Source organism: Hyperolius riggenbachi, chromosome 2 (genome assembly GCF_040937935.1).
Source record: "Hyperolius riggenbachi isolate aHypRig1 chromosome 2, aHypRig1.pri, whole genome shotgun sequence".
NCBI lineage: Eukaryota > Metazoa > Chordata > Amphibia > Anura > Hyperoliidae > Hyperolius > Hyperolius riggenbachi.
Window position 1 is genome coordinate 363,547,704 of NC_090647.1, and position 13,111 is coordinate 363,560,814.

Below are 13,111 nucleotides of genomic sequence, written 5' to 3' on the forward strand. Positions count from 1 at the left end.
GCGCACTAACTCATACTAACGCATACCAACTGATTAAGTGTAAAAGGGGCCTTAGTGGATTTTGAGCAGTGTTTAGGGTCTTTTTCTTGTTGAAAGATCCAGTTTCGGCGCAGCTTCAGCTTTGTCACTGATTCCTGGACATTGGTCCCCAGAGTCTGCTGATACTGAGTGGAATCCATGCGCCCCTCAACTGTGACAAGATTCCCAGTCCCTGCACTGGCCACACAGCCCCACAGCATGATGGAACAACCACTATATTTTACTTTAGGTAGCAGGTGTTTTTCTTGGAATGCTGTGTTCTTTTTCCTCTATGCATAACGCCCCTTGCTATGCCTGTGTCCTTTTTCCTCCATGCATAACGCCCCTTATTAGTTTCATCAGTCCACAGCACCTTATTTCAAAATAAAGCTGGCTTGTCCAAATGTGCTTTAGCATACCTCAAGCGGCTCTGTTTGTGCTGTGGGCGGAGAAAAGGCTTCCTCTGCATCACTCTCGCATACAGCATCTACTTGTGTAAAGTGCGCCAAATGGTTGAACAACGACTCCATCTGCACCAAGATGATGTTGTAGGTCTTTGGTGCTGGCCTGTGGGTTGACTCTGACTGTTTCTCACCATTCGTTGCTTCTGTCTATCCGAGATTTTTCTTGGTCTGCCACTTCGAGCCTTAGCGTGAACTGAGCATGTGGACTTCCATTTCCTCAGCATGTTCCTAACTGTGGAAACAGACAGCTGAATTCTCTGAGACAGCTTTCTGTATCCTTCCCCTAAACCATGATGGCAAACAATCTTTGTCTTCAGGTCATTTGAGAATTGTTTTCAGATCCCCTTGTTGCTACTCTTCAGAAAAAATTAAGAGGTGGGAAACTTACAATTGACCCCCTTACATGCTCTTTCTCATAATTGGATTTGCCTGTGTATGTAGGTCAGGGGTCACTGAGTTTACCAAGCCAATTTGAGTTCCAATAATTAGTTCTAAAGGTTTTGGAATCAATAAAATGACAACAGTGCCCAAATGTATGCACTTGCCTAATTTTAGTTAAACAATTATTGCACACTTTCTGTAAATCCAATATGCTTAATTTCACTTCTCAAATATCACTGTGTGTGTCGCCTATATGATATATTTAACTGACATTTTTCATCGTAACAACCAACGATTTATACAGAAAAATCATGAAGATTAACAAGGTTGCCCAAACTTTCGCATCCCACTGTAATTGCTGATACGAATTGAACGGCTAATAATAGTAGTATGCAGCATGGTAACTGCATGTATGTTGTGGTTACATTATAAAATATATGGTATCAGTGTCTTGGGGGGGGGGGTTGTTTTGTTTTTTTATAGCTGTGAAACACGTTTATGGTATATAGATCTCTCCTGCTTTATGTGTCTTTCACAGCTGTCATACAGACTTTCCGGGACCTTGTTTGGCTGTGTCCTCAGTGTGTTTCTTCAGTGTGTCAGGCCCTTCCTGGCTGTGAAGGGAACATTCAAGATACTGAGGTGGTGGTCATCATTTTTTATTAACATTTTAATAAGTATACATTTTGATTTTTAACACTATAACAAATACCACATGTGTTTTCCAGTGATTAAACACTCCAGAAGGTGTTCTAGAATACATAATACATACAGAATACATAAAAAATCTTCAACATTCAGATATGTATCCATTACAGTACAGTATATCTAGCATCATTATAGCATGTAATATAAACATATTTATGATAAAATTATACAAAATCGCAATTTTTCATCCTAGTTAGCGACTCGGTAGTTTACAACTTAACTATCTGCTACTCTTAACAATAAATATTCATACCTGGTATTGTAGTCTACATTTTGTCAAACATGAGAGTCAATTCTAATGCGGTAGGTTAAAACCATGTTTCATTATTCAGAAAAAAAAAATCTTCTGGGGTAGTCATTTCCATTTAACTGGGAACGTCAGACACGGAAAGACTTGCGAATACTGGTTGATAACAATTTAAGCAACTATATTCAATGCGAAGCAGAAGCAACTAAAACAAATGTCATTTTTGGTTTACATAAAATGGGAAATGCAGTCACAAATTGCTAATCTACTACTGCCCATCAAATCGCTTGTAAGAGCCACATCTGGAGTATGGGATATGGTTTTGGGCACCATACTATAGGAAGGAGATGGAAGTTTTAACCACTTTACCCCTGCGCGTACGGATTTCTCCGCCCCTTTTTCCATCCTTTCACCCCCAGGGACGGAGAAATCCGTACTCTGCGCACTTCCGCCGCTGTCCGCGCTCCCGCTCGTAAACACGCCGCCCGCCGCTAGTAAACACGCCGCCGCCCGCTCGCCCAGAGATCAACGAACGGGAAAATCCATTCCCGTTCGTTGATCTAAGCCCCGCAATGATCTGCTGCCGCTCGGCTGAGCAGCGCGATCATTGTGAAAAAATAACAAAGTCCCAGTCTCTTTCTACTTCCTGCAAGCGTCCGGAAGGACGCTTGCAGATCGCATGAAACAAATTGGTAATGTTGCCATCTTGTGGCCAAATAGTAAAACTACACCCTAACCATTTTTTACACACAAATAAACTTGTTTTACACAAAAAATTAACTCCTTACCTCCCACACTCCCCAATTTTTTTTTTTTGTAATTAAAAAAAAAATAAAAAATGTACAATTTAAAAAAAATACATAAATAGTTACCTTAGGGACTGAACTTTTTAAATATTTATGTCAAGAGGGTATAACACTGTTACTTTATAAACTATGGGCTTGTAATTAGGGATGGACGCAAAACTGAAAAAAAATGCACCTTTATTTCCAACTAAAATATTGGCGGCAAACATTGTGATAGGGACATAATTTAAACGGTTTTATAACCGGGATAAATAGGCATATACATTTAATGGGTTTTAATTACAGTAGCATGCATTATTTAAAAACTATAAAGGCCGAAAACTGAAAAATAATACATTTTTTCCCACATTTTTTCCTATTTTCCCATTAAAACACATTTAGAATAAAATTATTCTTGGCATAATGTCCCACCTAAAGAAAGCCTAATTGGTGGCGAAAAAAACAAGATATAGTTCATTTCATTGCGATAAGTAATGATAAAATTATAGACGAATGAATGGAAGGAGCGCTGAAAGGTGAAAATTCCTCTGGTGGTCAGGGGGTAAAACCCCTCAGTTGGGAAGTGGTTAATTTGTATAAAGAGCGTCAATTTGATTATTAAAATGTATGAAGGGTCTCACTTACTTATATAGCTTGGAAAAAAGGCGACTAAGGCCCTGCGCCCACTGGGCCGTCTTTGGATGCAATTTGTGCTTTCAAGGAATCACTGGTGATTCTCAAAGTTGTAGGCTAAGGGAAGCCTATGGCAGTGATCCCATTTCTGCAGTTGTGATTTGCCAAAATCGCGATCACGGCGCCTGCAGCTTTTTTCGGAGCGATTTGATTCAGGGAATGCAGGAAGTCTCATATGACATACTCCTTTATCTGTTTGTAGCACACGAAGTTGTATGTGGCAATTCTTTTTTTTTGTGTTTTAGTTTTTCCTCAGATAATTCTTCCAGTACAAGACTCCAGGGACAGAATCATTAGGAGGCTTCAGGGGAAACAACCTGAACTGGCTTCTCAGTTTTTCAGCATAACAGAGCAGTGATGCTAGATTCCTAGGCTTCTCATTTTACCATAGTGACCAGCTTGGCAGTTCTCTGTAGAATCCTCAATAAAAATTGCATAAATCCGTACACCGATAATGTACAGGGTGTGCAAGCCACAGGATCAACAACTTGTAATCAATTTAAAAAAAGCACAAGAAACCTTAAGAGGCCGCACCACCAAATGATAATAAATCAAATATCTTTATTTAACAGTGGATCATAACACTGCATGAAACCAATTAAAAATGTGTGCAAAACACCAAAGCAAATTCCCCCATACACAGACTGCACAGGAGGAAAAACATCAGTAGCTGCCTTACCTATCCAAAAGTGGCCCTAGCACTTCCAGGAACACCCCCCCCCCCCCCCCCTGGTTCCCATGGAGCCATATCAATGAACTCCTGAGGGAAATAGTCACGTGGACCATGCCGTGGAGCATTGTGCTTTCCTCCCTCTGCCCTCACCACTGCAGTGTAACTGATTTCTTCAATTCCGTCCTGGAGTGTGTGTCACATATTTACACTGCGAAACATCTTCTTTATTGTATGCATTGCCAATCATGCTAATTTCTCTTGCCTCCCGCTTCATGAGCATATTGTTGCACTTTACACTCCTTTTGTACAAACACTTTATTTATTCTTTATATGCACCTTGCACTTTGGTTACTCTCTAATAGAGTTATATCATAGATCCGGGTCATCAGATCATGCTCCCTGATTCAGGCTCTATTGGGCCACTTTTGGGTAGGTGGGGCAGGTATTTATGTTTTTCCCCCTGCACAGTCTGTGCAGAGAGGAATTTGCTTTGGTGTTTTGCACACATTTTAATTGTTTTTTATGCAGTGTTATGATCCAATGTTAAACAGAGATATTTGATGTATTATCATTTGGTGGTGTAGCTTCTTTCACTGGATTTCTTTCTGTGAAGAATCCTAATACCCTGAGCTTACTGTTGTCAATCAGTTCATTGATTTATTACCCACATTTCACCACTCAACACTGTAACATAACCAGATATAATCAAGTACATATAAATGTCTAAAATAGATATGCAGCAGGATCTTATTTGCTTCCTGGGCATATTTATATCCCTTTTGAGCTTAACCTGTGTTTTTAATCCATAGGGGAAACAAGCCTTAATATGGCTTCTGGGTATGCATGGAGAGTTTATTCCCAATTCACCCTATATCTTGGAGGAATATGTGGATAATGTTAAAACAGAAACTTCCACAACAGTGAAGATGGAGCTTCTTACAGGTCTATTGCGATTGTTCCTTTGTCGTCCAGCTGAGTGCCAGGACATTCTGGGTCGTCTAATTTATCATTGCATCGGTAAGTGCTTTACGTTTCATGACATCACAAGGTAAGGATCTTAGGCGCTGTACTAACTTTTTCCTTTTAGTTTTGAGCATTGTTGATATAACAATTCACCTAATAACCTATTTCCCTTTAAGAATTCTCATAGTTTAAAATTAGTGATACCAACACAATTATAGTTTTCAATTGTGCATGGACTGATATTTGCTGCATATCAGTGTTAGTGTGTTAGTGCTTCATCCTCTGGCAGGTGTTTCTTGCATGCTAAGACCCCCAGCATTTAGATTGCTTCATCTCCCAATCCACTTACTAGCTGATGTCCTAGAAAAATATTAGTAAATGTCCATTTAGTACAGTATGGGTTAGAGTTGGCTGGATTAATAGGAGAGCACAATTGGGGAAAGAGGCGCCCTAGTTGGATAAAAGCATCTAAAAACAGCTTAAAAACGAAAAGTAAACAAAGTAGCTTTCCTCAATGACGAAATCTATTGTAATTTTCTCACAAAATTTTTTTATTAAGCACAGGCAGCGCGTTTCGCGGGTCCAAGCTCACTTCCTCAGGCCAATAAAAGTGCCTATAATAGCAAAAAGAGCTCCTAAGTTTAGCCATATGAACAAGACAACATAGTAAAACAAAAAGTATTATTCATTACATAGCCTCATTTATTACACTGAATAAACAGAGCATCATAATGGTGATAGTAATCAACCTCGTAGCGTCCTTAAAGGGGGAACCTTAACTGCAAACAAAAAATGAGTTTTACTTACCTGGGGGCGTCTACCAGCCCCCTGCAGCCATCCTGTGCCCTCGCAGTCACTCATGGCATCTCTGGTCCCCTGCTGCCAGCTAGTTTCGTTTTTGCCGACTGGGAGTCGTCCGGCTGCCATGCGTACGTTTTTACGCATCCCTGCTGGTGCAGAAAGCTATTGCAGACATCAACAAGTACATTTTTACGCGTTACAGGTGTAATGCGTAACATTTTACGCATTACACCCGTAACGCGTAAAAATGTACTTGTTGATGTTCCTGCACCAGCAGGAATGTGTAAAAACGTACGCATGGCGGCTGGCCGACTCCCAGTCGGCAAAAATGAAACTAGCTGGCAGCGGGGGACCAGAGGAGCCATGAGTGACTGCGAGGGCACAGGATGGCTGCAGGGGGCTGGTAGATGTCCCAGGTAAGTAAAACTCATTTCTTGTTAAGGTACCCTTTAAATTTGCCATAGAATTAGGGAAAGTGTGTGTGTGTGTGTGTATGTATGTATGTATGTATGTATGTATTTGTGTATGTATATACATATTCATTTAACCTAATCTATTTTATTTTTTAGATTTAAGCATACTGAACTTGACTCTTTTTTTGATAATCTTTTTCTTTTTTGTGATCTCCTATACTATTAATTTAAATATTATTAAATACCATATTTATGGAAGCAAAAATACCTATTGATGAGAATACATTATTGTTATTGCAACAAAGATTAGTGTCAGATGTTGCACGATATATATGAAAAAGATACCGATTTTTATACACAAAACAGTCTTAGTTTTCCTTCTGCAGTAAAGTGTGTGTGTGTGTGTGTGTGTGTGTGTGTGTGTGTGTGTGTGTGTGTGTGTGTGTGTGTGTGTGTGTGTGTGTGTGTGTGTGTGTGTGTGTAAATTTTTCCTAATTCTATGGAAAATTTAAGAACACTACGAGGTCTATTACTTTCACCATTATGATGCTCTGTTTATTCGCTATACACAGATGATAAAATATCTGATTCACAATCCAATCATAAGCGTATATGTACCAGTGTAATCAATGAGGCTCTGTAATGTATAATTCTTTTTGTTTTACTATGCAGTCTTGTTCATATGGCTATACTTAGGGGCTCTTTTTGCTATTATAGGCACTTTTATTGGCCTGAGGAATCCGGCTTGGACCCGCGAAACGCGTTGCCTGTGCTTAATAAAAAATCCCTTGTAAAATTACAATAGATTTCGTCATTGAGGTAAGTTACCTCATTTACTTTTCTTTTGTAAGCTGTTTTTAGATGCTTTTATCCAACTAGGGCGCCTCTTTCGACGAATTGTGCTTAGTATACCCCCGTACATTTTATGTCAGAGGGGTGGTGACAGACCACCAGTGTTCTCCACCCTGGTGGACACCTGACCCCGTTTTTCCTAAAGAGAGCGACCACATCCAGGTCCTGGCTAGGACTACCCCGAGTGGAGTCGGGTTTATGGTCTCCACCTGCTTCCATGCGGTCGGTTGCCCTTTGCAACCCTCCTTTGTGAGTAGTACATTTTATATATTACTATTCCCTTTCTATACTGACATATTGCACTACTAGGCTCCCTTTTTTGTCTCCTGTACTTTTTCCTACAGGGTGCCGAGGCACCCCTACCACATTACCTAGTAGAAGGAGAGGTTCATTTATTTATCTTTGTGCAGTCAGAGACAACTAAACTCTCATTCAATAAACATTTCTCCCATGTTTTCCACTGTAAATCTGTGACTTTTCTCTTGAGTTTTCTCCCAGGAGATAATTTTTCATTTTCCAAAAGTACTGAAAAGTGGGTAAAAAATAAATATCAAGCTTATTTTTAGTGTTTTTAACCACTTCAGGATCACAGGTTTTTTCCCTTAAAAACCAAAACAACTTTCACATTTCAGCGCTCCTCCCATTCATTCAGCGATAACTTTATTGTTACTTATCACACTGAAATGATCTATATATTATGCTTTTTTTGGGTGGTAGTTTTTGCTCTGAATTATTTTATTTTATATGCATTGTAAATGGAATAATAAGGAAAAAAAGAAAAAATGATTATTTCTCAGTTTTCAGCCATTATAGTTTTAAATTAAAATGTGCTTTGGTACATAAAACCCACACATTTTATTTGCCCATTTGTCCGGTTTATTACAACGTTTAGAGACCGTGTTTTTATTAATAGAACACAGCCAAACACGGAAGTGTCTGGCTCTCGGAAGACACGGGGACGGTGATCGGGATTGAGAATCAAAAGATTCTCACATCCTGATCACAGATGGAGGGGGCTGCGACCGTGGATCGACGGTAAACAGCGCGGGGATCGTGAACGCGATGGTAAGGCAGCAGTACGCATATCTACCCCCCTGATCCGCACGTGTAGTTTAAAGGGGCGTGGATATGCGTACCAAGGATCTTAAAGTGGTTAATTATATTTTTTGATCACCATCAAAAATGTAATAAACAGAACACAAATTGTCAGACAAGAGGCTTTTGGCGCTAGTCTAGTTTGGTGGACCAAGCAGGAAATCTTATAGGGAAATTCTGCTAATGTTATTGGGTAGACGGCACCTTCTTGAACTTTTAAGTTTTATGTTGTAGTAAATAAACTATGCCCATGCTATTAAGCCAATCACAACGTTTCCTGCTGTAGAGGGTGCTATGATTGGAGAACTGTTCTCTGAGGTTTTCTGCTAAGTCCCCTAAACTTGACAAGCTGCAGGCTTATAGAACAAGATTTCCCTTGGATAATAAGGATTGTTAGGCCTCGTTCACTTTGTGTGCGTTGAGAAACCCATGCGTTTCTGCGCGCTTTAGTGCACATCTGGGTGCATTGCAGTGCACCTTTTTTAAGCATGTTTTGCTTATTTTAGCAGTAGCGGTTGTCAATAAAGATTTGTTTTTCAAATGAAAATGTTTTGTTTTGTTTTTTCATTCAGGGGTAAAAAAAAACACATGCCTTTCTATGCACTTGTATGCAATAAGAAAAGCACACCCATTCACTTGCATTGATGTGCGTTTACAGCTCAATGCACAGAAATGCATTCAACACTACGTTTTTGTAACACAGCTCAGTGCAGCGCATAGATGTGAACTAGGCACATTAATTACATGGGAAAATCAATACCTTGCAGAACGCACAGCGCAATGCGCTCTGAAAAGCGCACAAAGAAGTACCTAGTGTGAACAAGGCCTTAGGCCTGAATGTGGATGTTGCCATCTCTAAAATGGCTTAACCCCTTTAAATATAATGTTCTGAAGCTATCCCAAAGAGAAAATGTGACATAGACATGGGAATAAGCCGCTATGCCTTTTAGGCTCACTACAGCATTATATCAATCTTTATAGGTTTGTTAGGCTTGGGGTTTTTTTTGTTCTTTTTTTAAAGCTTGGTGGTGAAATCCAGGGCCGCTTCCACTCCACAGCAGGTGTGTGCCATCCACTGGATGAGCGGCAATACTGACTGAAAAAAATTGCACCTGTCAGGTTTGTCCATTGCAGAAATGCAGCCAGTGAAAATGCATATGGTACAAACTGATGTTTGTGAACCAGCCCTTAGAAAATCATTGCATGCTTTGACCCATTTATTGTAAGGTCACTGCCCATTCTGTGAAAATGCAGGGCAGTGAACCCAGTGTGAACCATGTTGCAGAGTAGACTTCAACAGAACACTGGCAAGACAAAAACAGGGAAAAATGACATTTTCCAGTCCAATATGATGCATAGTATTCATGCCTAGGAAGTCATGAACTCATACAAATTAGTTATAAGCATAATAAAGTATGGATTTCACCTAGAATTTTGGATTTCACATAGAATTTGAATTCTCTCCTCTGAGACTTAGTGACACAATCTCCTCTTTAATTTCCATATTAACATCATGTTCTGGGAGACGCCGTTCAAAATGTACTTTTATCTGAAGTGTTTACACAAGTTCCACACACAGAGCAAAAAAGGAATTTTTAGTCCTTTTTTCCCTATTACCAAGACCTGACAATACCTTCAGACTGATCACAAATCAGCAGCATCTTTCTCAGTTATCAAGGAGGGACAAGACGGTTACTGGTGATAGACATTTTGTAGCCACAGAAGTCGCCGTTAATTTCATTAGGAAGGAAAAGTTAAAGGACCATTATGGTAAATTGTAAAATATATGCATAGAAGATGTACATTTGTACTTATAAAACGCACTATAATCTAAGTTTCCTATATCGCTGTCACTTTTAGTATAGGTTGCCACAAGTGACCCCAGTTTAGGTAGCCAGATGTAGCGCCTCCCCCCCCCCCCCTCCACCACTCACTATAGGTAGCCAGAAGGGATGTACAGTATGGGTAGCCAGAGGAGTCCCCGGTATTAGGTAGCCAGGGGCATTGGTATAACCATATTTATATACTGTATTTTCTGACTACATATTGGAGTGGTAATAACATTTTCTACTCTGTCACTCAAAATATTTATTTTATAGAGGAGGAAACTAATATGGCTGTTCGAGATCGGGGTCTCTTCTACTACCGACTTTTAGCATTTGAAGTGAAGGAGGCAAGCAAAGTACTCTGTGGTCCAAAGTCAGACCCATCTTTAGGCGTTTTGGTTGACAGAACAGAGCAACCCATTAATAGCTGGGTAACAAGTTTTAACACTCTGACTCCATTATATGAAAAAAGACACTGGGACTCCCTTTCAGCCAGCCTGACCAAATGTCAACTGTCAGTTGTCAGACAGCTTGTAGAAGGTAGGTTTGATTTAATCATTTATTTTGCATTGTTTTATTAAAGTTGTTTGTTATAGGAATATCTTCTAATACAGATGTATTCAATTTAGTTTAAGAGCAGTTTAGGTCCATGAATCTGTTATTAGATAATAAGGTGAAACTTGGGTTTCACTAGCTCACAACCTAGTATCTTCAAGCGCTTTATAACTAGGCTGAAAAAATGAAATCCCTGAAAACTCTTCTACAGGACAAAACCAAGCCTCACTGGGCAGCTTTGGAATTTTTGTCATACTAGGTATACACCCTTTTCTGAATCCACAAATATATTCAGTTCTTTGTATCATAATGTAGAGTAAATTAAAGGGATACTGTAGGGGGTTGGGGGAAAATGAGCTGAACTTACCCGGGACTTCTAATGGTCCCCCGCAGACATCCTGTGTTGGCGCAGCCACTCCCCAATGCTCCGGCCCCGCCTCCAGTTCACTTCTGGAATTTCTGACTTTAAAGTCAGAAAACCACTGCGCCTGCGTTGCCGTGTCCTCGCTCCCGCTGATGTCACCAGGAGTGTACTGCGCAGACACAGACCATACTGGGCCTGCGCTGTGCACTCTTGATGACATCAGCGGGATCGAGGACACGGCAACGCAGGCACAGTGGTTTTCTGACTTTAAAGTCAGAAATTCCAGAAGTGAACCGGAGGCGGGGCCGGAGCATCAGTGAGCGGCTGTGCCAACACAGGATGTCTGCGGGGGACCATTAGAAGCCCCGGGTAAGTTCAGCTCATTTTCCCCCGACCCCCCTACAGTATCCCTTTAAGCAATAGTATAACATATTCAGGATCGGGATCCATGGCATATGTACTATACTGTCCACTCCCGCTGGCCGCACGTGATGCGGAAGTCAAGTGGGAACGGAGCCTTAAAGAGACACTGAAGTCTCATAAAATTCCGCTTTTTATTGCCCTAGCTATAACACCGCATTCCCGCGGCAGAATAACTAAATCCCCCCCCCCCCCTAACTCTCATTGCAAAATCCACGACTTTCTTGGTTGTGGATTTTGCTTCCCCCGGGAGGCAGAGCTTTCAGCTGCAGCTCTGCCTCCATGCGTGTCAATCGGCACGTATCTCCACCTTTCCCCGCCCCTCTCAGTGAAGGAAGACTGGGAGAGGCGGGCGGAGGCGGCGATCCGCGCTGATAGACACGTGTAAAGGCAGAGCTGCAGCTGTAAGCTCTGCCTCTCACAGAAGCGCTCCCCGCAATGTGCCCCGGGGAGTTTGGGGGGATTTAGTTAGTGTTCATCTGTGGGGATGCAGCATTTTAGTAGGGCAATAATGTTAGAGGTTTTTGCAATAAAAAGCTGAATTTTATGAGACTTCAAGGTCTCTTTAAGGTGGCCACTAACGATCCAATTTCTTGCGAAAAATCGTTCGATCAAATAATTCTGGTCAGTAGAAAAATCACTACACCATCAACGAGCCAATCTTTGCTTCCTCTCAATCACAACCAACAAGAAAAGCTAAATTTTGGTTTGATGAAAATCCAATCGGATGATTATTTTTATAATTGTTTGTAATTGATTGTGCCCATCAACGGAGATTTACAACCCTCAAACTATTTTTCGCTAAAAATTTGACCATTAGTGGCCACCTTTAAGAATGCATTATACATAAAAATTCAAACAACATGTAAGCATCAAAGTCCCAGCAAGTGCGCTATCACCAGACTCCGGTAAGTCTTTCAGAAATCAACACATAAATGTTCAGCGCACATCCTTCCATTAAAATCCTCAAGATCACTTAATCTTGCAATACTTTCCAGCAGCAGCCTCCACCATAGACACCCAAAGTTAATCAGACTCACCAGACGTATTGGCCACTATTAGACTGGCCGACCATGCACAAGTCCAGGAAGCCTAGGAACTTCAGGATCCTGGTGTCACCGCTGTCAGATACCAGGTTTTTTCCTTTCACTTGCAGAACCTGGTAGAGGGAAAGCTGCTGATGTCCCCACAGGGGAAAGTGTAACATGTAAATGCTGTCCTGCTCAATGAAGTCAGTGTCTCTTCCGCTCTCCTCGGTCCTGTGCAGTCTTAAGGTCACGATATGCGTAGGTGCTGAGGTGCCAAAGTACAGTCTGTGTCCAGCTGCAGTCCAGTTTGTATTGGGTGTTTATATGCAGTGGTTGCTTAGCAGTATTGGGTGCTGAATGCATAGCAGATGGTGATAAACAATAGTGGGTGCCATGTGAGTGCTCTTTGGTGCAGGGAGCCATGCGAGTGCTGGGTACAGTCCAAGAGTGGGATGTGGGTGCAGTGGACAGGACATGAGTGAGTAGGGAGTGCCATGTGGAGTCTGGATGTGTGCCATGGGAGAGTAATGGGTCTCATGGTTTTGGACCATGGGTGGGTACTATTTAGGTGCTGGCCATGGAAGGGTACTAGGTGCATATCATGGCTTGGGGACTATGTGAGTACTGTGCCATGTGGGTGGTGATTATGGGGGGTATAGGGTGTTATGTGGGTCCTAGGTGCAAATACTGGGTACCAAGTGCAAAGCAATTAATTTCGGCGCACGGTGCTGAGTGCCGAGCACCAAAGCTGAGCGCCATCATAGCAGCAAGGCTCTGCTGTGCACCCCGCATAATGGTAATTTGGGGCTCCGGCAGTTGCCAGTC

The 13,111-nt window shown here is 41.4% G+C and overlaps 1 protein-coding gene across 3 annotated transcripts in view; it reads left to right on the forward strand.

Moving 5' to 3' along the window:
- AP4B1 (adaptor related protein complex 4 subunit beta 1) overlaps positions 1 to 13,111 on the forward strand; it is a 247,618-nt gene that overhangs the window by 229,436 nt on the left and 5,071 nt on the right. For all 3 annotated transcript variants that reach the window (XM_068269704.1, XM_068269703.1, XM_068269705.1), the window contains 3 exons: positions 1,402 to 1,505; positions 4,779 to 4,986; positions 10,193 to 10,459. In XM_068269704.1, coding sequence (XP_068125805.1) covers positions 1,402 to 1,505; positions 4,779 to 4,986; positions 10,193 to 10,459 — 579 coding nt within the window. The remainder of the gene's footprint in view (positions 1 to 1,401; positions 1,506 to 4,778; positions 4,987 to 10,192; positions 10,460 to 13,111) is intronic.